The 26,794-nt window shown below is 39.5% G+C and overlaps 1 protein-coding gene across 6 annotated transcripts in view; it reads left to right on the forward strand.

Moving 5' to 3' along the window:
- APP (amyloid beta precursor protein) overlaps positions 1-26,794 on the forward strand; it is a 259,837-nt gene that overhangs the window by 151,192 nt on the left and 81,851 nt on the right. For 2 of the 6 annotated variants that reach the window (XM_032476897.1, XM_032476907.1), the window contains exons 7-9: positions 8,972-9,139; positions 11,428-11,484; positions 23,348-23,481. In XM_032476897.1, the coding sequence (XP_032332788.1) occupies positions 8,972-9,139; positions 11,428-11,484; positions 23,348-23,481 (359 nt within the window). The remainder of the gene's footprint in view (positions 1-8,971; positions 9,140-11,427; positions 11,485-23,347; positions 23,482-26,794) is intronic. The other 4 variants (XM_032476915.1, XM_032476919.1, XM_032476923.1 and 1 more) reach the window with 2 other exon arrangements.

The raw sequence follows: 26,794 nt of genomic DNA on the forward strand, positions 1-26,794 counted from the left end.
AAAGAAAAATGCTTTCTGGAGTTTTTAAGCAGGGTGGATTTCAGCCCAAACATCTGTTTTTCTCAGCCTTGAACCATTTTGCCCCACTACAAATTTATCACCTCTTCCAATGTCTGACCTTTTGTGATTCTGTTAGTGGAAGAGTAAGAAGTCAAGAGGAATCAAGACTGAATCACAGCTGCCCAAATTTTGAAAATTAGGATACTCTCAGAATGGTACAAGGAGTTTTGAACAGTGCACCTTGTTAAAAGTGCATGGTATTGACTTAATAATGGTAAGACAGTTCAGGTGTTTTAACTGTAAGAGTTATCTCCCTTCCTTAAATTTATTTATGTTCTCATTGGATATAATTTCTGAGAACAGAGGATGGGCACACGTTTCATGCTGTTTGCATGTAATTTTAAGTTCCTGATGTTTCGTGATGGAAGCAATGAGAGACCTTTTGGCCAATTCTCATGATTATATCTGCTCTGGAATTTAACAGCATTTGTTACCCAGGATTTCTGAGGTGTTAGTGACTGCTGCACAGTAGCCTTGGTCTCATGATTGGGCAAAATTACTAAAATGCAGCATGAATTCTGGTATTTACTTGGGCAGTGGCAGGATTTCTCGACCTCAGTGTTATTCATGTTTTAGGCTGGACAATTCTTTGTTGTGGAGATTGTCCTGTTCATTGCAGGATGTTTGGCAGGATTTATCACCTCTACCCTCTTGATGCCCATAGCACCTCCTAGGTGTGACGACCAAAAAATGTCATTGATCGATGTCCCTTGGCAGAGGGTCGGAAGCAGAATCTCTCTGGTTGCAAAGCACTGGGCTGTGATACTGAGATCCACAGTGATGTCCAACTCCCCACAGTACTGTGTCTCATGTTAACATTAACCGTGACACCTCATTGTGTGCTTTGCACATTGTAGGTAGCAGTGAACATTTTTTCATTTCAGAAGAAAATGTAAAATAAACAAAATATATGTTAAAAAAGTTTATACTCAGTAAGATAAACATATTTGATAAGATGTGTAATGTATAGTCTTATAGCTTAGAGAGATAATCAGCATACAGTTACTATTTTTAAAGAATTATATATGCATACTTGCCACATAGGTAGCGAGAGATGGAGAAAAATTGCCTTCCTGGTTTTGTTGTTTAATGCTTCCAAGAGAAATTCACTCTCCCCTAGTACCCTGTTATAAAATAGCAAATGGTGGTTAGCATCCTTAGAGCAATCAAGGACACTGCTGTTCTGGGCTGGAAGGTGCCCATTTTTTCCCGCTGGGTACCACGACAGAAGCAAGTTAAACATGGCGAGGTGGACATGTTCGGTCTCTCCCAGAAAAGGGCATGGAACTACAGGACCATCCTTTCACCCCCTGACTCTCATATCTAGGCGCATCCTTTTCTTGCAGTAACATACCGTGTAATTCTTCCTTACAGAGAAGTGGTACAAAGGAAATAAATTCCAAGCCCAGTGATCTTTCCTCGACCTTATGTCAGCTTTCTTCATCATTTTTCCCAATAAAAATAAAAGCTTTGATATTTCTAATGTTCTGACATGTTACAAGAACAATATCAATGAAATCTGGGTTTCTGAGAAGTCTGAGTTTTCATAGACTTAAATATGAGTGAGAAAAATATTATATTGGTGTTAGATTTAAGGCAGAAGTATTGAAGCGGCTTTAATTTTGCATAAGACAGAATTTCAGAGTAAACGAAATATGTATAGATAATCTCTTAAAATTAAGTTTTTGGTGTATATGTATATATATGTATATATATATGTATGTATATACATATATATATAAATCTTTCAACTCTACTAAAATATTTATATACCCCACTTCCCAAATAGATGAACACTTCTTTTAATAAGCTAAAACCTGTAGAACTTTTTACTCATCCTTTCCCTCTGGTCGTTTTGGAAAGTGATTGATTGAATCTTACATATATACTTTTGATATTTCAACTGTACATAAAAGATATGGTTGGTCATGGTGCAAACATTAATACCCATACAAGTGACCTGAGGCACTTTCTAAACACAGGTTCTGAGATAGTAGGTCCAGGGTGAGTCCTGAGTCCCAGGTGATGCTGTCTTACTGGTTCATGGACTGACTACACTTGGAGAAATGGGCTCTCGTAGCATTGCATGCCCCCATACTGTGCAGATTTAGATTGAGACAGGGAGTAGGAAACTGCAAAGGAAAACCATTCTTATCTATGGTGTCATTGTTCTTAATATATTTTCAAATGTCACCAAGTGTGAAATAATTCTGTCTACATACTGAGTAATTTTATAAAAATTCAACTAAAAGACCAAGCAAAATAGAAAACCCTCTCAATTTCCTGACCTACTTAATTGTTACTAGTTTCTCTTGTGCCCCTATTTCTTCTCATTGGTGTGGTATGGCCAACTCCTGCTGCCTGTAAAAGCTGATTATTTAAGTATTGAGGATTTTTGTGAGCCGCAGCCATTGGTAGTGTGAAATCCCAATGGTAGGTGTATTTACACCATGGAAGTCAGTAAATACTATAAATCAGAGTTTTGTTTCTTTGTATTTCTGGAGACAATCAGATTTCACAACACACCCTGCCTCTCCATCAAGAAAAACAAAAAATCACTTCCTCTCATTTCCAGCAAAGTATATGACATCTTGTCTTAGAGTTTAGAGCTTTTTGTAATATTTTGTTGTGCTTCGACTAACCACACAGCTTGATGACAAATAAGTTTATTCCCATAGCAAACAGGAAATAGAAGTATTGGGAAAAATAATGGTGCTGTTTTGTGAATACTCACAGCACGACAGTACTGGTTAGTCTAAACACTTTACAAGTAGATCTCTTTCAGGTAGCGTTTTTATAAATAATCTGTCATCACGGAGAGATGTGAGAATTGGGTCAGGTATAATTGGAATGACACATGCCATGGATGGCCCTAGAGAATCAACACAATTCAGTCAAAGGCAAGCCAACTGCAGATACCTTCTAGAGACTTCCATGACAAATTAGCACCGTCATTTCGTACTGAATCAGTGATTTCATTACCGTGCACAGCTGTTCCCATCGTTTGTTTATAGATTTCAACCCATATTTGGGGCTTAAGTGAGATTTGTCCTAAGACTTTAGTTCAAGCTTGCTTGCCTAATTTTACATGCCTCTATTTAGTAAAATACGGTTAGTAGGTAATAAACATCTGATCACCGTCGCCCTTGATCAGAGTCACTTTCTATGGGGCATGTTTTTTTTGATTACTACTTCCTAATATTTGCAAGCACATTATAAATTCTCCTTCCCATTAAAAGTACATATTTCTGTTGTTGCAAAAAATACATTCTTGAAAAAATAATCGATCTTTTAGTATTCGGACTCATGAAAATTTTCACGTCAGAATCAAACAAATTTGCCTACTGGGGGTTCAACAATAAGATGGATTCTAATCACTCAGGCTCTTGAAGTTTCAGTCAGTATATTTAGAATTGTAGGAATAACTTAATCAGGCTGAAAAGTAAACTGTTACAAAGCGACATAGAGGTCACCAACCATTTGCATTATTAATGGATTGAATGATTAGGCAGATAAATCAGCATTTATTTGAAATATTAAAGATAAGCCTATTTGGTAGATTTCAATATTACTGCTTTTTACTTTTCTTTTTTTTTTTTTTTTTTTTTTTTACTGTTAGCATTAATTAAAGTGATCTGTTACAGGCCAAACTGTGTTTGTCTTCATACATTTTCCCTTCCTACTCTAGAATTGCAAGATACGTCATTTTTAACTCAAATGAACTTTAATTGTGTATATATGCTTGCATCATACAGTGGAATTATGGTACTTTGGGGTTTTTTTTTTTTCCACAATATCAGAATATGTAAGTCCTAGATTTCTATAAATAACTCTTTAGTTTAATTGGTTTGATTATTCAAGTGGTTACTTTCTCAACGTTTGTAAATTCAAACTCATACATGCCATGTAATGCAGTTTTATTTTACATGCTTTCCTATAGTTTGAGAATAGAAGAAAGTCAGTTATTAAAATGAAATAATAATAAAAAAGCTTTACAGCATGAAATTATTCTTTACTTAGTGCATTATTGAAATCTAATTGTTTGCACATCTGTCAACTGGGCTTTTTAAGAAGGCATTATAATAACTGTACTCTTGAAAGTGGGGATTTTCTCCCCTTCCTGGTTGCGACTTTCACAGCTGTCTTCATGCTGATTTTTTTTTTTTTTTAGTGTAAAATAGCTTTCTAAGTTTGGTTGACCACAAAATATTTTTGCTCCAATTTGACATCTATTCAGTTACTTTTTATAGTTAAGCACTGTATTTTGAACAGTGAACCGCATAATCATTTTATATAATGCAGGAAGCTCTAACTTTGCTTCTATATTCTGTTTGTATAATACTGATTTTTAGATAATGGAATTTAGTGTTGAAACCAGCACAAATCTCAGCAAGGACCTACCTTACAAAGACAGAAAATGCGTAAGGCTTGTTTTTTTAAGCACATCAACTTTTTCATTCTGCAGCATGTACACTAGCATTTTGGTTTATTAAATGGTCTTTTGTCTCGAAGGGTGAATAGAGCTATTACAAAAGAAGTGATAAGCCTTCCCTGCCAGCAGAATTCAGCTAGATGAATATTAGGAAATCTATTTGTGATCTTAAAAGTTTAAGGATTAAATTGAATAAACAAAGATTATAGTTCTCTGGATGTGTGTGCCTATGTTTCTGTCTAACTTTAAACATTCATTTTGAAAATTATCTCTGCTTCGATTCTGGGCAGAATTTCTCCTTCGTTATTACACGTAACATTCATTTTGAATAGAAATGAAGGTGGATTGGAATTCAAAAATATAGAATTTAAAATGTGAATCTTTTCATTTATTATTTTAGATTTTGAGGAAAGAATGATGATAAGATAAAGGAGATGCATTTTTAATTTTCAGATGAATTCTGTTTGATGTTACAGTTATGTAAGGTCTCATTTTACAAGCTCTACATTTAGTGGATGATTCTATAAATAATTCCCCACTGAGTGATTATAGCAATTAAGAGAAAACACATTTTTTTCACTGAATTTTTTTCAGGGTTTTCCATAGATTAGTAAGGAAGAAGTTTCTCTGTTCAGAAAAATAATAATGTAAACATAAGCATTTAAAGTGTCCCTTGAGATTTTTTTTGTCTCTGAATCTAGTCTTGGCAGCTCTCAAATTATGTATTTCAAGACTTAATCCTTTAAAATTATTTTACTTTGTCAGAATCTTGATTGGATAGATTTCTTGGTAATTTCTCATTGCTAGAAAGGAATTTAAAGGAAAGGTTCTCAAACTGAAATGTGTAGTCGGGGCAATTAGTCTGAAATGATAAATGATTCAAGGAAAGAGACAAGATTAGAATTCTGAGGCAAACTGAACTACCAACATTCCTCTTAGATGTTTCTTAATGCGATGGGGTTTTTTTGTTTTTGTTCTTGTTTTTTTCACATTTTGGGGGGATAATTGTAGATTCATATGCAGTGAAAGAATTAATAGAACAATATCCTGGATAGTCTTCACCCAGTTTTCCCCCATTTATAGTAATATATCACAACTGTGAACTTGACATTGATCACTTAACACTTCTTCAGCCGAAGTATGTACTCCACCTTCTCTCTTTGGAGGGTCATTGGCCATCTCCTTTATACTTATTAATAAATATCTTGTGCAAAATCATTTGCATAATCCTTCCCCTGTCCTGACCCCATGTCTACCCTCAACCTCTCCCAGACTAAGCAAAAGTTTTCTTTCCAATTACAGGGACAGTGTTTTTGTAATGATGAGGGTTAGAAACAAGGTCAGAGAGAGCAAACACTCGTGTGCCCGCCAGTAGAATGGGACTGTAGTTATAAGTGAGAGGTGAAGAATGATCCCCTGCACTCACGAGTCCCCCTGATACCAACTTTACTGCTCTAAGAAATTGATATTCCAGGGACAGCCAGGAGGAGAGGGATGGGCAATGCCAGGTTGATGGTTGATTGGCGATGCTGGTAACTGGAGGGATTATAACAAGACACCCTTCCTCACCTGCCCACGCTTGCTCTGGTCCAGAGCGCCTGGAACACACTCGCGCCACGTCAGCAGATCGGAGGTTCCAAAGTGACAGAGGCATTCACACTCCTGTTCCTTGAGGCTCACACATGTCTAGTCGTCCATACATTACGCGTTTGGCACTAGATTACCATACACTATTATACCAACTCCTGACCAACTTATCTCAAATATTCTCTGGTATGTGAGGACCATGGGGATGATTGCTGTTCCCCACCATATCCACACACCCCAAAGTCATGAAAATATTTGGGCCATTAAATTCGGGAGTACCAGTAGCCATGACATCAGGAAGAGCCAAAAAACACTCCAAGTGGAGATCGTCACTCTTTTCTTTGCCTTTTGGGGTTGATGGGTCAGGGGTCGATGGGTCAGGGGTCTGAAAAACGGAAACCGCAACAGGAGTTGTTGGTTCATCGTGTCGTTTATTCTGTTTACTTAGTTAACATATAAATGGGATTTTGAGTCCTGGATGCTTTTTCTTGTTGATTAGGGCTCTACCAATTAACTAAGAAAGGGTTTCATAGCCATTGAGAATGAGGCAAAAGAAAAATAAAAATGAATGAAATAAAAAAATGAATGTTTCACTGTAGTATAGGAAAATGGCAATGTATTGTAAATGTTGTTTCATTTCTAGACTGGGAAGTTTCGCTTTTGCAGAAAGTGAGAAACCATTCCTAGGTCACATACAAGGGCAGATATCTAGCATGTATTATCTCCTTTGAGATCCCATGACTTGCACCCACTTGAAATTACACCTACTTTTATTTAGTACGTTGGACATAGCAGAAAGATGCGTTCTGGCCCTGCAGAGCCGTGATGTAGCCTGTGGGCCTGTGGCAGGCAAGTAGCAGGGGACACGTGTTTGGTGCTGTAACAGGTGTGAAATGTGAGGAGCAGCATGAACGGTGGAGACACTGTGAGTTCCGCTGCCTGTGCTCCTGTGACTTACAGTCATGCCATGATGTGGAGGCTTCTGTGCCCCCCACGGTAGCAGAGGCCAGTTGCAACTTCAGTGCCAGCTCCAACCACAGGGTCGACTCAGAAGATACTGTTACCTGGAAGTCTTTGGAATTGGTACAGCTCAAGCAAGCGATTAAGAATGAGTATTGTTATGTGTCAGAAACGAGAAAGCACGTCACGTGGACGTGTACATACAGATTGGTGAGGGCTGTATGGAGAAGAAGGGAAAAGCCAACATGGAGACGTTTCTTACAGCTGAGAGAGAAGGTGACATCCAGGACTGGAGACGGCTGACGGCTGTGATTTGCAGGGACCCTTAGCTCTGCAGCCCCAAAGCTGCTTTGTGAGTAACTCAGAGATGATCAGACCCCTGACCCCCAACTGAAACTAACTTACCCTTTGTAAGTTCATTGGGGGATACATCACATTGCCAAGTGGATGAGATACTTGTGTCAACAGGTTGGCAGACTTTTATCATACAGAATTCCATGCAGAAAGCTAGTTAAAAACACATCATAGCTTGGCAAGCACGGACTTTCAAAATAACTGTACCGAATGAGATGACCTTGATGATGGATAACATTGACCTTGATGCTCCTGGAGCCAGATTTTTCCATCCAAAGAGAACCAGAATCTTCCTAGACATCTGTTACACAGGACATTTCTCCTGCAGTGAGTTTGACACTTGCCTTCTGGGCTCGATGCTGACTGTTCCTCTCCCTTCTCTGTTGACATCAGCTTGATGGCAGCAGCTTCTGGTTTTGCCATCACCACTACCTTGACTGGAAAGAGCAATGGGTGGTATGGACAGCGAAGCGAAACAGCAGATCCCTTTCACGGCAGCACTGTGGATCTTTGTCTTTGAGTGATTGGTTAGGCTCAGTCTATTGAATATTCCTAGTAGGAAGCTCTGGGTTATGCATGGCTTTTATCTTTTAGAAGAAGGGTGCCTTCCCCTGGCACGTTAGTAAAAACTAAGAAGAAGCAAGACATCGGAATGTGTTGAGGCATCAGCAGGGCAGGGCACAAACAGAGTTGGAAAATTATTTTGACTTCTAACAAAAATGGGATATGCATGGGAGGTAGAGTGCTAATTCTAATCGCAATAACTTGATGGATGGAATCAGAAAGGTGGCTACACTTTCAATCAGGGATTATGCAACTGATTTGGGGGAGGGTGGAAGGCACTTGACAGGTAAGCTGTGTTGTAATGGAAAATAATGTGATATGAATTTCCAAACTAGAGCTGTCTGACTGCATTTTATTTTTTGGAACATTTTTGTCCAAGGGACAGATAAATACACAACTAAAACTCTGCCTTTAATAGGAGTTGATGTAATCAACTTTAAGTCACATTCACAGATACAGAATATTTTCAAATATAATCAGTGGACAGGCGGCTGTCTCTGAAAACTGGATCCCATTCAGAATATGTGCAACTACTTTACACTTTGAGTCAAGGCAGTCATTTATTCAGGACAACAGCAAAACGTTTTTGAGAGGCTAAACTTTTTGCATTGTAACGAGACACAATCCTTTTACCTTTAAAGTGGATTTGAATTTATTTTAAAGGAGAAGCTTATTTTTTTATAGTGAAGAAACGTTTTGATGTGCGGACATCTTCAGGCATTTAATATTAATGGAACAGCAGCTAGAAGATCTGTTCACCTCTAGCTGGAATCCTTTTATTACTCCTAAGAGTGACACTCATTAAACAGACGAGCAGGCACTGCTTTGTTTCAGAGGTAATTCTAAAGTCCTGGTAGATAATTGAATTCCTCAGTAAGCGTCTGGCAGATGCTAATAAAGCCAGCGCGGGTTACCGCTGGGAGGACTAAAGGGTAAGAAAAGTAAGCGTGGGTACTGAACAGCGAGCCGTACCTTCTCATGCTAAATGTGGTTCCCCACATCTCCTCTGATTAGAGGTGTGCTCTGAACAAGCCGAGACCGGGCCATGCCGAGCAATGATCTCCCGCTGGTACTTTGATGTGACTGAAGGGAAGTGCGCCCCCTTCTTTTACGGCGGATGTGGCGGCAACCGAAACAACTTTGACACAGAGGAGTACTGCATGGCCGTGTGTGGCAGCGTCAGTAAGTGGACCTCCCTCCAGCCTGGCCACCTTTCATCTTTCTTGCCACTGACTCTGCTCTTTGTAACAGACGGGTCTTCCTGGTTCTTGGGACTGGGTCTGTTGCTACCACTAACCACGTTTCTGTCAGTTTCTCTAATTGCCGGGCATCTCCTCCAGTACGTTCCATCATGAGCACACATCTCCGTCTTTCTCTAATCAAGCATGGCCATGGGTGTGTTCTTTTACTAGCTGTGGTGCATACGTCTTGCGATCTCTAGGGACTTCTCTTTAAGACAAGCTGAAGCTGCTGTTTTGTCTTCCCAGCTGTTTCTGCAATTGTGTACTTACGTGTTTGTCCGTGTACATATGTGTTGGGGTCTCTGCATGTGCACTCCATGTGCAAATGAGGGTTACCACCGGGAGCCTGGCGGATGGAGCTTTGGTTGCATTGGCAAGACATATTGCCATGATGGGTACCTTTAAGTCATCTCATAACTTGAGACGTTTATTGCGGTGGCAAGGGAATGAGACTGAGTCGAGCGCAGGCACTTCAGATGCCAGAAGGCAGAAATGCCCCAGTGACACCTGAGCACACTTGTGGACATTTGCAATGTCGAATTTTCATATCTTCTCTTGGAAATAGACAGTAAAAACTCCTGACTTAGCATTAGAAACCTTCAATGACATAGGTAGGGCTCAGGGGATATAATTTTCCAAGCCTTTTTCTCTTGCATTTTATTGTAGCTTGAGGGGATAAGTAAATGAAGTCATGATGACTTAAATGCAAGTTGAAACTATTTCCGCAGGTGGCTCTCCCAAGGTAACACACCAGACATGCAGGACTTCTGAACAGCCTTCCACATTCAATCCCTTAGTTAGTTAGTTAGTTAGTTAGTTCATGAAGAGGAAGTTTGAATTATGTAAGGAATAATTACTCAACTTGATAAATTAAAGATTAAACTCCATAATGGTATGTTTCTCTTTTGAGAGACTCCTGCCTTTTTTCTTTTGTTCTCGTGAGGGTGACAGCCACCGTTTCCTGCCTAGGATTCCCAGGGATTACATAAATTGTGTTCCAGTGTGATCATAGGATTAAGGGAAACAACAAAGGACCCGCGCCATCAAGACCTTCTATTGTGAAGCACAGTATCTGAGTGGAATCTACTGGAAAAATTCCTGTTGGTCTCTTGTGTAAGAGACGACTCCACATCTGTCCTGTGTGAGAGCAGGTGTAGGGACTGGTAACCCCAAGGGCTTCTTTTCTGGCTCTGATGGGATGATTGTGGCTTCCAGCTCAAAAGCCTCCTTTCTTCAGTTTCAAACAAAAAAGTTAATTAGGTCAGGTAACAGGGAGCACAATGAGGGATTCTGTTTCCTGGAGTCTCTTGAACAAAGAGCTTTTGTTACAGTGATTCTAACTGGTTTCCCTGCGAGGAGAGATTTCCTGGCAGATTTCCAACTTTTTTCTCTCTTCCCTTGAGGTGGATTTATGTTTTGGAACATAAATATGTGTGTGTATATATATAAATATATACACATTTATATGGTAAGAAAGAGGGTTTGAAAAAATTATTAGCCATGATGAATTTGCCTCAAGAATTAAAATTATCCCCACCCAATAAAACCCTAATCTCACCCCAGTGTACAACCTCTCCATTTGATTAGTTTGATTTGACCCAGACTGGGGGCGAGAGCCGTGGGCACCCCAGGTTAGAAGGGGTCTCGAGGTGCCCTGAATGCACACACTTTGCCGAGAGATCTGCAGAAGATGAATGCTCTCAACAAAGGTGTGATTGACAAGCAGTCAGTACTTAGTTTCAGGGGAGGTGGGTTAGAAAAGAATGTATCAAGACAGAAAACACAAGAGGATGAAGATCAGTTAGAAGACGGGACAGGTGTAAGTGGAGAGTAAAAACCTCAACAAACGGGGAGTTGAGGGCCAGGGCTGCCCTCCGAATGGGTGAAATAAATAGAGATGCCACGAAGAAGAGGTGGATGGGAACTGATGATGTTGGCACTGAGGAGGGAGAGAGGGGGCGAGAGATGCTTTCACAGGGACTGGACATACCATTAGACAGAATATCCAGCATTCTAAGATGTCTTTGTGGAAATATATCCTATGTTTTTGTGTTTACTTGTGTTTTATACTGAAGCCCAAACTCAGGATGTTTGTTAAGTTTTGTTTTTAATTCAGTGTTTTTGTTTTTGTTTTTCCCTTTGGTCAGTAGAATTGTGTGAGTGATTTTCCGCCATCATGCCCATGTTTCTGTTTTTGTTTTTAGTTATGTTCTCTTATTTTCTCCATAGTGTCCCAAAGTTTACTCAAGACTACCCAGGAACCTCTTCCCCAAGATCCTGTTAAACGTATGTTGTAATTCACTCGAGGGAGGGGAGGAGGGAAGGAGGACGCTGCATGGCTGGATGGTGACTCCAGCACCCTCACCTTCTCTGCATGGTTGTGTGTTTCTTGAACACCTGTCTTTTATAAAATGTTTATTTCCATTGCCTTGCTTCTAATTACATCTAATTTTGCCAGATAACTTCAAATGTCGGTCTCAGAGCTTTGACTAAGCTTCTTCTGTTTCTGACGAGTTACCTTTTTAGTTAATGTGTTCTATAAAACATTGTATGTACAACATTACTTTTGTGTTTTATTTGGCATCATTATTTTATTTCCCAAAGCTCCCAAGATGCCACAATTTAACAAGAGTCCATGTGTATAAGTGACTTGTTTCCCAGAAAAATATTTAATATGCATGCATTGTACTAACTACAAACTAATACATATGCAGAGGCTTCAAGTATGCGTGTTTCAAGACAGCTGTTAATGCTTTAGGAAGTGAACGGTCACTTTTAGAATTCAAGACCGCACGCTAGAAGTGCCTGACTTCTGATTTCATCAAAATGTCGAGAAAGAGCTTCCTAGAAAGAAATGTAATATCAACCTACCTACAATGTCTGTGTTTTGTGATGATTTCGATTGGCCGGTCAGTCTAGCTTTGTTTAAAAATGTGGTGTCCAAAAACTCACACTGATTTTTAAATTTAGATTATATCCAGAAACAGATTCATCCAGCATTAGGTTAGGGATGATACAGACCTATGGTTAGGAAGAGACACCATTTCAGTTGTAGCTTAGATATAATGAAAATTAGCATTTATTGATATTATCCTGAAAAAAAAAACTAGTCTCACAATTGATGACACCAATGATCTTTTCTTATAAAAGATAAGTCAGAGTAGGTAAAGCATAGCTAGTGGGTAGACACAGAAGAATTGGGAAGAACTGTAGGTTTTATGCTGTGGGATGGATAGTACATTGATCTGCATGGCGTGTTGCATTTTAAGAGGCATTTTTCGTAGATCATTTCTTTTGCTTAGGAATATTTTGTGGGCATTTGCCTCATTTTCTTTGTGCATGTGAGAAAACAAAGCTTAAAGGGCTCCGTGACTTGCCCCCTGCCATCACACAGGGCAGGACCAGATTTGACATCTTAATGATACTGTGGCTTTGCTCCTTGCCCCAAATGGTCAACCATGTGGTTCTAACATTGTTTTCTAAGTTGCAAAAATTACATTTGAAGTTCAGAAGCACATTTTAAGAATACAGATAATATTGGAAAGCAGACGACAAATATTAAAAACATTTTTTCATAAATGCCATGAATATAGCTTGCATCAGTGAATTAAACGTCTTCCCCAGCCTTTTATCAAAACAATAATTATTTTTACTTTAAGTTGCATTCTATATCATTTGAAGCAGAGAATTGTCTTTTTCTATTTTTATTAATTACCAGGAATGAACAGCATCGTTTGATAAATTTATTTTCACGACATGCTTGTGTCTTCATCTCTTCCAAACAGACACTGACAATCTCATACAATTTTCTCCTCCCCGGTGATTTTCTCCATCTATGTGTGGTGTGTTTGGGATCCTGACACCTTTCCCTTCTAAGAGGGTGAAGTGATTTTGGCAGCTGTGTTTTCTTGTCTACCTACAGAGACTATTCAACCACAGCAAGTGGCGGGGTTTGCAGGGCCAGGATGGGAGAAAGCATATAATTTCCTGTTATTTACAGCCTGTGCAGCTAGGCTGTCTTATTTATAGCAAAGCTGCACATCTGAATTGAGAAAGTCACGGTCATCTGGAGGTCAAATGCGGATAGCAGCCTGGAGTTGAGAAAATGAGCCAAACTGAGGAAGGTGAGCGAGCCCATTTGATTTGACAGCTGGCGCTTGCCCTTTGACTCCGTGCCCGACCTGGGGCAAATCGAAGGACTCCCCTTTCACAAAGTTGGGTGGTCTTACAGGTTTCTCAGTCTGAGTCGCGTCTGGTCAAATAATAAGTGTGACATGAGCTAGAAAATCTCTTCAGTTCAACTGGTGGTAAGATTGCACGTGTGGAGGAACTGTGTGATGGTTGACATTATAAATACAATAATTTTCCTGTCAAGACTTCTTGTTATTATAGTTAGGCATTTTGAGATTTTAAATCTTTGTCATAAAAACTGATCTTGAACATTGCAGTTTTAAGGGACACTTGATTTTTTTTTTTTTGGTTTTGTTGTCATTGATAAGAATCCAGGGATGGTAGTACAGATTTGAGGCTAAGAGTTTTCCTTTTACTCATAAACTTATGGATTTGAATCCCTTTCCCATTTGGGATAAAGAATCTTCTGAGACCTGAGTTGCTTTCTAGGTGAATTTTGTGTCTGCCCATTCGGGTTTGGACAATGCAGAAGATTCACATTCAGTCAGCCCAGTGAAGCATTGTGAACAGTAAAATTACTACATAAATATTTATGGACTAGTTTATGTTTCAAACACAAGAATATTTTCTAGTGTTCTTCCCATCAGCTTCCATCTCAAAAGCCAAACAGACCGACACCTTAATGGCACTGCATCTCACGAAGGGCATCATGCCCATTCCTAGTCGGCTGACTGCACCAAGAGGTCTGGTCAAAGAGAATGACCAGTGACCCACCTTTGGCGCCTTCACCTGCAATCAGTTGTGGCACAAGCCACATCTGACCCAGGGTCTTTCGGTCTCAACACTCTGGACATTTGGGGCCGGAGAATTCATTGTTGCGGTGCCGTCCTGTGCATGGAGGACGTTAAACAGCATCTCTGGCCTCTGTCCATGAGATGCTAGTCGCACCATCCCCGCTGTGGCAACTAAAAATGTCTCTGGACTTTGCCACAGCCCCGGGGAAGACAGAACGACCACCTGTTGAGAACGTCTGATTTAGACATGGGATTCAGACATAGCCAGGCTGGTATGAACAGGTATCCTCTCCATCAACTGGAGGAGTTAAGAACCTTCAGTTCTCAACAGCTGTTTATGAAGCTCAATTGTTAGACCGCAGCCCTAGTGCTCAATATTTGCAAGTTAAGGGAGGAGGTACTGTTGCTTTTCTGACTCCGGTATTAGCTAGAGGTCTGAGAGTTTTTCTGCTCTAATGTAAGCACCGCTAGAGAATAAAGCAGCAAACAAAGCAGCAAGCCCCTGGGCTGGAAGTGCATGTTTACCTCCTCTGTCTGTTTCGTCTTAGTTTCAGAGAACCCCAGCATGTGCTAGAGAAGGGCCATCCGTTGAGAGGCCATGTAGCCTGGCTACGCAGGTCACTTGGCGTCTAAGATGCACTTTGGGGTCATGTTTATGGCCTTGGGCCTCTGCAAATGTGTAGGTCTGGCCTCATGCAGGATTGGGAAGGGGGTAAAGATTGATTTCACCTCACATCAGAACGGCCCAGACAGAGTAGAATAGACTAATATACTTCCAGAGAGTATAAAAAGAATTGGAACACGTCAAATAAGGCCCAAACCACCACCACCACGTTCTAAGATTGTTGCCTCGAAGCTCACTGTTTGCAAACCATGGACAATTCACTGTGTGGCCTTTGAATAGAATAAAAACTTTTATGAAACTGCCAAGCATTATTAAAAACAATTAAAAGCATTAACAGTTGCAGTGGTGCATTAAATTACATGTCACATCAATGCCAATAAAATCTATTACATTGACAAGTATGAGAAGCCACATCTTTGGTATCCAGAAATGATCAGGATAAAAACAATGTTTTGTTTTATTGTTTTTTTTTTTCCACCAAGCTATCATAGTGTGAAACCCTGAGATTGAAAAGAATTGATTTACTCAGCAAACCAGCGTTTAAAAAAAAAAGCTCATTTACTGAGAACAGTAAAAAATTTTCGTTACATATATGCTCTATTCTTTAGCTATTTCCAAAGAAGTGTAAGTAGATAGTTTAACAAAACAGTTGGCAAAATTTTTCTGTAAAAGGCCAGTTGAGGTTTTTCAGGCCAAAAGATATCTGTGATAAGTACTTAACCCAGCAGCTGTAGTGTGAAAGCACCTTCAGACAATCGGTAAATGGATGGATACAGCCATGTTCCAATAAAACGTTATCTATTGGACCAGCAGGCCAGCCCCTGGTTAAATGAAGCTGGTACTTTTGAGCCCAGGATGTGCTAGCACTAAGCGAGATATTTCGAGGGACACCAGCAAAGTAAACCAAATACCCTGCTTTCAATAACTTTCCAGTTTTATCGATGTGATGAGACTCAAGTAGGTACATTAAGTAACAATGTAAAATAAAATACACAAGTGTAGGGAAAGATTACTGTGTAAGGCCAGAGTAGGAAGAAATTGATTTTATCCTTAAGACCACGATAGAGGTTATCAGTTCCATCTGGCTTTTACTGCTACAATTTCTATGCAAGTGGCCGATACTGAAGATTCTGACTTTTTCGATACTGAAGATTCTGACTTTTTGAGCTCATCTGTTGTGGCAGGTCATCCCTTCATGACCCACCATTAACGAAGTGGAGTGCAGCTTCCAACAAATTGACAAAAAACAATAACCAATAGTGAAGACATTCTAGATGCCAGTTACCGTCGCTGTCACTTCACAGATGGTTTTTAGTCAGTTGCTTCTGCATTTTGGTGCATTGTGCTAAATAGGATATAGATATTAATGAAAAAAATCACCAGCATTCATTTGTTCATGCTCATTTCACATATTTGACAAAATTCCCCCATCAGTACTTGTCCATAAGACATTAAAAAGAAATGTAGCTTAACTAGACTGAAGTAAACACAGCATAGATTACATTTTTATCACCGTGTGTCCGCACGATGCGTTGATAGTCTGCCAACAATGACTGTATTGACTATAAAATAAGTGTGATACAAGGGCATGTCGGGGGAAAGTGCCTTTGCCTTTGTTTTTTTTTGTTGTTGTTGTTTTTTGTCGAGTCTGGTACCACAATGATCACAAACTTTATTTTCACAGTATAAATGTCTCCTCTAACTTGAACTTGATAAATATTTGAGTTTAGAATTCACTAGGAATTCTAATTATTTTGCAATTGGAGACATGGAGAGAGTTTTGTTTTCTTTTCTTTTCTTTTTTTAAAGTTGGGGTGGCAGTCTGTAAGCTCTGCCAGATTGGGAGATGAAGTTTTCACATCATATCTTTCTTTACAGGTTTATATTCCGTATATATAAATTATCCTCATTGCCACCTCTCAGATAAATCACAGCCATTTCGTGTGACAGCATTCTTAGCTGTCTATAAAGTAGGATTTTCCATGACAAGGCAATGGCTGTATAGGTCTTAATTTACTTTTATCTTCTGTTATCAATGCAATAGAGATAAATGGCCTTTTTTTGCAGATGAAAAGAGACCGACCAAATTTTCTTGTTAGAATCTAACATTAGTGTACTGACTAAATGCAAGTCGTGGGCCTCCATTTAGGGAGGCAGTCATATTCGTTACTGTTTGAAAGTGGAGTTACTTCTCCTTTTGCATCTTGAGCCCATTCCAACCTTAAAATTATGTATTATCGTAGAGATTGAGGAAGCAAACAAATATCAAAATAATAGGGGCAATTTTTCATGATGCCTCTACTCTTGACGCCCCGTGCTTACTGCCTTTGGTATTGACTATGAAAGGGAGTACTACAATTACAGAATCAGAGCTAAAATGAGCGTTTGGTGCATTTGCAGTTAAATTTGATGGTGTCACTGATACGGAGGTCCTCTTCGTGCACCAAGAAAGTCATCTCTATTGCCTCTGAAGACAATGGCAGTCTTTACCTTATCTTGAAGTAACGTCCCTTAAAATGATTGAGTTTTCTCAGGGGAGACGCAGGAAGGAAAATGTTTCATTGGTGTCATGTTGCCAAGGATGGTGGCGTATGTTGTGGCAGGGATATTGGGTGCAGCACCAGGCTTTGTTAATAAATGGAAAGCAAATCTGCTTCCCTCCCCCACCATCCCCATCCCCCTCAAGAAATAGAGCTCCAGCTGGTCCTAGGAGAGGAGATGACAATGGGACGTGGAAATGTTGTGACAGGCATTGCTGTGTCATTATCAAAACTGAAATGAACCTTCACTGACACATGAAGACAATTTCTCCCTTCGTATCTGGTTGCCTGTGGTTTAGGAAACAACATTTTGTGGTTGAGAGAAAGGAGCAAATCTGTGCTTTTTCCCATGTCTCTGTGTGGGGGTGTTGGGGGCTCCTTCCAGGAGAACCTCCCTGCTAGTTTTCCAAGCCATCCTCATCTTCATCTTTCACTCTCAAAAGATCACCTTCCTTCTGTTTTGTCCCTTAGCAGACAGAATGATCCTTTTACAACATGTCACATCCCGTTTTTCCTCTCCTCCAAACAACTTCCAGTCCTTATCGTGGCTCCAAGACCCTTCGTCATCTTTCCCATTGCCTTTCTCCCTCTCTCACTACTCTCTCCTTTGCTTCCTCAGCTCTGGTCACAGACCTTGCTCTTCCTGGAATTTTCCAGAGACCTCTGTGCTCATTTCTTCATCTGCCTGTTCTTCCAGCAGGTAACTGGGAAGTGAGGCTTCAGTTCAGCTCTTCGTGTAAACATCACCTTCTCATTGAGACCTAGCCTGGCCACCTACTTCCTGCTGCCGTCTCTCCCCCCACTTCCCTGGCAACCCTGTTTCTTCTTAACCCTGCTCGATTTTTCTTTTTCTCCACCATACAGATCACATTTGAGCAATGTGATTTCTTACTGTCTTTGTGTGTGTGCGGTGGTGGTGCTTTGTCTCACTAGCATGTAATTCCACCAGAACAAAGGTCTGTTTCGCTCATTGGTTTCGACCAGACACCAAGTTCCCAGGTCCTTGGGGCTGTAAGATGTGTCGAATGGAGGAATAAAGAAATGAGCAAGTACAATGGAGACAGCAGCGTCTACATCCCAGCTGCTGTGCAGCTCTGCAAATACCTCTGGCCTCCTAGGGTTGCCAGAAAGAAAAAAAAAAAAAAGGACGAGGCTTATATATCGAAAGCATTCATTGTGCAGAAATGCCCCTGAGGTTTTGGAAGCAGTTTGTTCAGCTTGAGGCAGTCATGTGCTGTACCTGGAAACTGCACTTCTGTAGCGTGTTTTTGTTTGGTATTATATTTATATGGTATTTCTTTTAATACTGAGAATGGGTGTATTCTCAGTACTAAAAGGTGTATGTCTTGTTGTTATGAGACTAGACTACGAAAATCAGTTTGAAGTTCATTTCAAAGTTAAAAGCCCATGCATGTGATGCTGGGATGGTTGCTAGTGATTTGGCAGCTGGAGGTCCAAACCCAGAGCTAAAGATGGTTAGCCCTGAGTCTTAAGTCTGGTTTTCTGTGGGAGGATGAACAGACCCAGAGAGCGTGCCTGCAGAAGGCGCGGATGAGCGTGTCTGAGCCAAGGCTGGAGGCTAAAAGACCATTCAGATTCAAGCTGTGTGGGCTTTCTCCTGACCCCTGTTTTCATGACCCTCCTGCGGCTGCCGAGTGCTGGTTAGAAGCCATTTACCAGATAGCATTCAAGGCAGGAAAATATTTGGTAGAAAGCAGACTGACGGTTATCATAAGGAAGCATATCTTTTGCCGATACAGGTTGTTCCTTAACAAACCAAACCCTTTCCAGTACCCCAGACATGTCAGTGGATTGGCCCCAACTGCTCTAAATAGTAACTTTATAGCCTCCGCCTGCTGGACCGGGTCCTAAATCCAGACTTCTGTGTGTGTATCTGGGGATGGGAGTGTAGGTCAAATGATAGGCTTTCCTTTCTGCACAGTAAAGGTAATAGGGTAATGTTTTCTTCTCCCACCTGTTAAATGAGAACACCTGTAAAGTGCTTGGTGCAGAGGGCCCTAATGAATGGAGGCTATTCTGATTTGGCCAACCTGGAAACTGGAGCCTGTATCTCTGTTTCTAAGGCACCGCAGAGGTCTCCGAACAGGGTAACTGATCGGTGGTAGTTTCAAAAACACAACTAAGATAAACCTTCCTGTAACACTTTTTTTTTTTTCAGATTCTTTTCCATTCTAGCTTACTACAGTTCAATAAAAAAAATAAAATTTAAATAAATAAATATGCCCTCCTAAGGACAGGTTGGTTCTCCTTTCTAAGTGGTTAGTGTTTTAAGTGACCTGGGAGATACCTGACATTCCTGGTCCTGTGTGCACGGGAACACACCTGATGTTCCCTGAGCTGCTCCTCTCACAAAAGGAAGCACTTGAAGGGCAGGGGCCTTAGGGTACAGGCTTCCCGCCCCTGCCCACCATTCCTGGTTATCAGGTCTCTGGCCTACCATGGACTTGATCACAGAATGGCAGCCAGTCCTGGTATGACCACGTCTATAGGATGTAGGAAAACTGGGGAAATAGAAGCTGAGCTGTCTGTACAAACTCCTACTTGAAATGTTCTCCCCTTAACTCTATTCCACATCTTGTGATAACCTATAATGGAAAACAGTCTGAAAAATGTGTGTGTGTGTGTGTGTGTGTGTGTGTGTGTGTATGTATATATATATATAATTCAATCACTTTGCTGTACACCTGAAACTAACACAATATTGTCAATCAGCTGCATTTCAATTAAAAAAACAAGAACTGAATCAACCAGAACCTTGATCTTGACTTCCAAGTCTCTAGATCAATGAGAAATAAATGTCTGTTGTCCAAGTTCCCCTCCCAAAAGGTTCTCCCCTCTTCTCCTCACCAACTGCGAGCCAGTGATAATAAAATACTAAATTCATTTACAGATATCAAGATGTACCATCATTGTTAGCTCCTTCACTGGACAGTGATCTGGTTTGCTGATTGGTATGAATAGAGGAAGTTTTCAATTACTTACACTAATTGAGATGGAGGATTTGTATGAATGACTAAAAAGTTTAAAGATTAAGAGAGAGACAGCTTCTCTTAAAGTCCTCAACTAAAGGAAGTCTCAGAGGCCACTAACAAAGATTTACTAAGAAATATTTCTTAGTTAAATGGCATAAATCTGTAATACAGGATTTGTATTCATTTCTTTGTTCCTAAAAAATAAGTTTCAATACTTAAAATATTCTTTTTTTTAAATTGAAGTGTAGTCAATTTACAATGTTGTGTCAATTTCTCGTGTACAGCATAATGTTTTAATCATACACATACATACATATATTCGTTTTCATTTTTTTTCATTATAGGTTACTGTAGGATATTGAATATAGTTCCCTGTGCTATACGGAAAAAACTTGTTGTTTATCAATTTTTTATATAGTAGTCAGTATCTGCAACTCTCAAACTCCCAATTTATCCCCTTCCCACCCCCTTTCCATCCTGGGTAAAATATTCTTAATCCTGTTAAATATACCTTGCATGCTCATTTCTTTTATTATTCTTTTATTCTTAATAATTCAAAGCTACATTTCAACTTAAACTAATGAGATTATAGTGACTCAGATTTTTCTGTTTCCATAAAACAGTAGATTTGCAAATCGTAAGAACTGGAGAAAATCTTGAGTTGGAGAACCTTCCTACATGTATAAAAACTTTCACATTTTCAGTTTTCCAAAGAGGGCACCATGCTACGGTTATAACAACTTACAGTGGATGGCTATCTTGATCAGTGAATATAGCCCCCCAAATTTATACATTTTCGTTTGTTCAAAATGTGAAATATGGTTTACCTAATTATGTCATCCTGCCAGATTGTACTGTGCCAAAAGGACTTAACTAGTTCTCGCATGAGCTCTACCTGTAAAGATGAGAAAATAATTAAAATCATGGGAAACAAATTTAAAATGGTAAATATCACCTCCATTTCAAGTTGGGAAATGATTAATTTAAAAACATGCATATTGATGGAGTTTATGCAAAAAATTTACCTTTTTTAACAAACAAAAATTTTAATTGAAAATTTTTTTTTAGTCTTAAAAATGAAGGACACATTTTCAATGATCTCAGCCTTTTATGTGGTTCATACTGAAGATTTCTTAGAAAAATTAATATCACATTTCCTATCCATGGTACTGCAAGGTCCTGTGCGTGATTCATTTTCAGTGGATGTGAAATAAAAGTAGCTGGTTTTTCCTATGGTTAGCATAAGCTCGAAGACCTGAACTAGGACATAATAATGAGCAAAGGAGGAGGGAAGGGTCCTAAAATGAATGAAGTGCCGTGTGCCACCCTTTCTGCAGGATGACGAGCACATGATGTGGCATCTCATTTTCCCAGCACTCCAAGTATATTGGCACGTTATCACCCCACTTGATAGATGAATTAATGGGAACACAGAATGCTTAAGTTACTTGCTCTGGGTCAAAGCTAGTCTGAGAAAGACTGAAATCAAGGCAAGATTGAAGTCAACGTGTGCCTGATTACACAGCTCAAGCTCCATCCTTCTTTCTTCCTTGTGCTGGTGAAATATACACTCCCTTGTCTGTTACACAGACGCCCGGGGCAGATGTCTTTCAATATGTCTGTCCTGTGCCCATCCCACATCCGCTGACTCAAAACCCCCTGGTGTTTTGAAAAAACAAATCCAGGAATATGCCTTGCCCTCTTCCTTCCGCTTCAGAGCAATATCTGGATTGACTAATAAAGCTAAACTGCTTTTATTTTTTTTTAAATAATTATCAAAGAGTGATTGAAGTAGAAGGGAAGAAATCAGAATGAATATTTCTCTTTAAGATTAAATTCATTACTGTGTAACAAGAAAGTCTTCTTGTTTGTGTTCAAGTCTTGGAGCCTTTAGATGGGGAACACTGCAGATATTTTCTTGAAACATGTATAAAAGACATTTATCTTACTATTTAGTTTCAAAATGAGCTAGCAATTAATTCTTCTCATGTAAGTTCTTTTTGGGATATTATATCTCAAATATAATAGTCAAGTAATTAGCTAAGATTAGTGAAGAAGAATACTTAAAACATTGGTGATAGTTGAATTACCTTTTGAATAAAACGCTTAAATTGATTGGACCTGAGAACGTAGTGAAAACACCTAATTTCATTTTTTTGGTTGAACATACTTTCTTATTTAAATCAAAATCTTTTCTTTTCACATTAGCCTTATTTAAATAAGCTCATAAATGCTCTGAATTCTCAGTAGTCATTACTGATCTTTTGTAAAATCTGCTGGTATAGGCATTCTAATTTACTCGGCTCATGCGTTTAAGACATTTTAGCTTTATAGTACACTCTTCAATTTTATGAGTGTTTATTTTTCCACATAATATAGCAGTATATGTTGCAGCTCAGTAATATTGTTCAGCAATATTCGTGGAATTTAAAATAGGAATCACTTTCTTTTTGACATCTAGTATAATGAATTGGTTGAGTGTTACCAAATTTGTGAAGGCAGAAAGGTCCTTTTGTGATTCCAAGAATGAATTTATTGACATTTATGAGTTTTTTAATAGTGTTTCAACTACTTTCTCACCAGGTATCTAAAATATGTAGTGTAGGATTTATCTTTACTCTGAGGTGCAGTTATTCTGCAACAGGCTGATTTCCAGATTTCTTTGATTTTTGCAGGAATCTTAAGATGTGATCTTGATACCACCATTTACTTTCAAGATTATTAACAATCCATCAAAGCAGAGGGATTTGATACAACATGTCTATATGAAACACCGACTGTTTTTGTGCTGTGCAAGCTTGTTTTGCAGAGAATTTTAAATATAATACTGTAGTCACAAAATGGACTGTGTTCAAGATTTTCCTTCACCCTCTCTTCGAAAGGGGTGAAAGATATCCCTACTGTGCTGCGAAATGTCTTATGTTCTCCTGAACAGCATTAACATCTTCTGTGTGTGCTGCTTTACTAAATTCTTTGTTCTGGAATAAACGGAAAAAAAGGGCTTTTCTTGGAAATGACTGGAAATTCTGTCACCCTTCTCAAACCTCCTTTTCTTCTACTTGACAGTTCCTACAACAGCAGCCAGCACCCCTGACGCCGTTGACAAGTATCTCGAGACACCTGGAGATGAGAATGAACACGCCCATTTCCAGAAAGCCAAAGAGAGGCTGGAAGCCAAGCACCGTGAGAGAATGTCCCAGGTAAATGTGACTTTCCATCCTTCAGCACCGATTTGGGGCTTTTTGTCTTGAAATGCCCCCGTGGAGAGATTCAGGAAAGTGAGTAACTAAGATTTTGTAAGCACCAATGAAGCTAGACCTACACCTTTCTTGGTGGTTTGGTCACTCTGTGTTTAGGGTAGTCCTGTAACCATGGTGTTGTAAATTAAAATCTCTTCAAATGTTCCTTAGTAAAGATGATTATTTTTGTATTAAATGCCAGATTATTAAAACTTTGATCCTAACATTTCTTACAAACTTAATTCATGGGGCCGGAGGCACTTAAAACCAAAGTGAACCATCATGATCATTTCAGCTGGTCCCATGAATGACAGGTAATGTAATAAAGGTTTAAGGGTTCGGCTTCCCACTCTAGAAAAAAAGGAATGTAAGGAACACAAAGAGGCGTTTGGAACCCAAGCCTTTCTTGCTCCTAGAACAATGCTCTTTTCACTACATTGTGCTACAAACCCTGTTTTGGGGAGGGGAGGGTAATAAGGTTTTTTAATTTATTTTTATTTTAAAAGAGGTACTGGGGATTGAACCCAGGACCTCATGAATGCTAAGCATGTGCTCTGCCACTGAGCTATACCCTCCCCACCAAATCCTGTTTTGTTTTAATCACGTTCTTTATGAAACAAATTGAAAAATATGTTACGTTGAAAACATGGCTAATTTACATGTAATAATATCAACTCACCTTAAGCTGTGCCTGCTGCGAGGTGCTGCATGTTGTATTAAAGATAGGTCACACTGAGAGTTTTAGCCCTTTGTCAGATTCTTCATTCAATCATTCATTCAGCAAATATGTATCCAGCGCTTATTTGCCGGTCACCGTTCCAACTCGTCGTTTCTACCCTTAAGAGTGAATGTGAAGAAATAACAGGAAAAGTCAGATTCAAGGACACATACATGAGTGAATGAAGAACGACCTCAGATTAAAGTCAACCACTCCTTTTTGGCGTTAATATTGTGTGTAAACATCAGAGGGTGTAACTAAATTTTGTCATACTTAGCACAGATACTTGAAAGTTCTCATGATTGGCTCTAACCAAGATTCATAAAAGAGTCTGCCATATTTTTTCCAAGATCATAAATAATAATAATAATCATTTAACAGATTGCATTAATGATACCTTTTTATTTTCTGATGATTTGACATCTGAGGCCTCACTAACCCCAGGCAGATTGTCGCTCCCAGGATTGGCCAATTCTTAGAGATATGGAATGACTGGTCTGCAAGCTGACCTTTCACTGTACCAACCCACCAATCCAAAGCTCATATGCCCTGAGTACCTTTTTTATCACTCTCTTAAACTTCTGCCTACTATCCACCTGCCCCACTCACCCCAAGGCTAGGTACCAGACAACTAGAGACAACCCTTATACCCCAGAGCCCACCAGAATTTTTCAAACTACTCAATCCTTAAACCCGCTCAGCCTGCTTACCCTGCTTTGCACATTCCTTCTCACAAAACCACAATAAAGGCTCCTGCCCACGGTTTTCCTTCACTCCCTCTTGCCTCCTGACTGACCCTGGTGCTTCCCTGGGTGGCCCCCTCATGGCATGACATGCCACCTCCTCTTGGGAACTGTGAATAATAGTCTTTTCAGTGGCAGCTTCCTCCTGATCTGTTGGCTTCACCATACCTAAATAATAATGAAACCTATATTTAAGCATAGAACTACTACTGTATCTAAAAAGACATAATTCCTTTTTTTTTAAGATGAGTGACCACAATACTTGGAACTACTTAGGAATCATAACACTAAAGGGAATAAAACCTTCTAATTTCAGTACTTTGGCTCTGGGATATAATGTACAGTTCTAGTTGTTGCCCGTGATGAGAACTTAAAAGTTGGACTTCAGAGTTGAACTAGAAAGCTAGCTAGACTGGAATAGTGAGGTTTCACCTGAAGCCAGTTCTTCTGAAAAACAGGAGTTTTCCTCAGGAAAGACGCAAGCTGATAGATCGTCACTGTTAAGAAAGCATAATCGGTTTACAATGGTGTGTCAATTTCTGGTCTACAGCACAGTACTTCAGTCATTTAGGAGCATATATATATTCGTTTTCATATTTTTTTAATTACAGGTTATGACAATGTATCGAGTATAGTTCCCTGTGCTGTACAGTATAAATTTGTTCGTCTATTTTATATATAGTAGTTAGTATCTGCAAATCTTGACCTCCCAATTTATCCCCTCCCACCCTCTTACCCCCAAACAAACATTGTAAACTGAATATACTTCAATAAAATATATTAAAAATTTTAAAAAAAGAAGAAAGCATAGGATGACTGTCAGCGCCATGCTTACCCCTACTGAAAACACATCTTTCAGACTTAAATCCTATTTCACTGCTTGTTTCTGAAGCTTTCAGAACCCTCATTGCCCTCAAAATCCATTTGTGGGGCAATGAAGCCCCCTGAAAGAATAATAACCAAAAAAGCACTGAATGCTCAGCATGGCATTTCTGGTGCCTGCCCCCTCACCCGAACCCCCAACACCCCGACTCCAGGCTCCCTCCTTCCTCTCCCACCTGTGTTGCTGACTACTGACATTGTCATTTGTGCATCGTCACACTCTGCTTAGCGTGTGCTGAACTCATCTTGGACTTCCCTTTGCTCTCAGCCTTGATCTCTGGAAATACCCTCCCACTCTCCTTCACATCGGCAAATCTCAGCCATTCCCTATAGTCACATAGTCCTCAGAACAGGACAAGCAGCCATCGCCCTTTGCATTTAACTCTAAATGTTTGCTCACCAGTTTTATCCCTCCAGCTGGATTGTAAGCGTTTCGTCCCTGTAAGTTTATATAAGGCATCTTACTAACCTTGCATATTTCTATCTTGAACCCACTTAGTCATTATATTTTTAAAAAATATAAAACCTGAATTTTTTTCCAGTATTTATTGGTCGTTTTGATTCTATTAATAAAATTAATTTCAAATACTCTGTTTCATATATTACAGATCTTTCCTAGAATAGTGGCTTAATTTTATTTTAGCACATCTACATAAACCATGACTTAGTTCAGATGTGTTTTGATGGACGTTCTTCATCTTTTTAGTCATTACCTAATATCTGAGATAATTTAAAGGTTGTTGTCCTGGAGCAGAGAATGTTGTCTGTTAGATTCCAGTGATGATAGGAAAGGGAGATGCCTGGGATCAACATTTATCATCATGATCTCTGGTACTGAGTGCTGGAGACCGTTTGACTTTGAACTTGCCTGCCTTTTAAATCTCTCTATATTAATTGTCGTATTCTCCACGTGAAACAGCCAAGTCTTTGA

The sequence above is a fragment of the Camelus ferus genome, chromosome 1 (assembly GCF_009834535.1).
Source record: "Camelus ferus isolate YT-003-E chromosome 1, BCGSAC_Cfer_1.0, whole genome shotgun sequence".
Taxonomy (NCBI): domain Eukaryota; kingdom Metazoa; phylum Chordata; class Mammalia; order Artiodactyla; family Camelidae; genus Camelus; species Camelus ferus.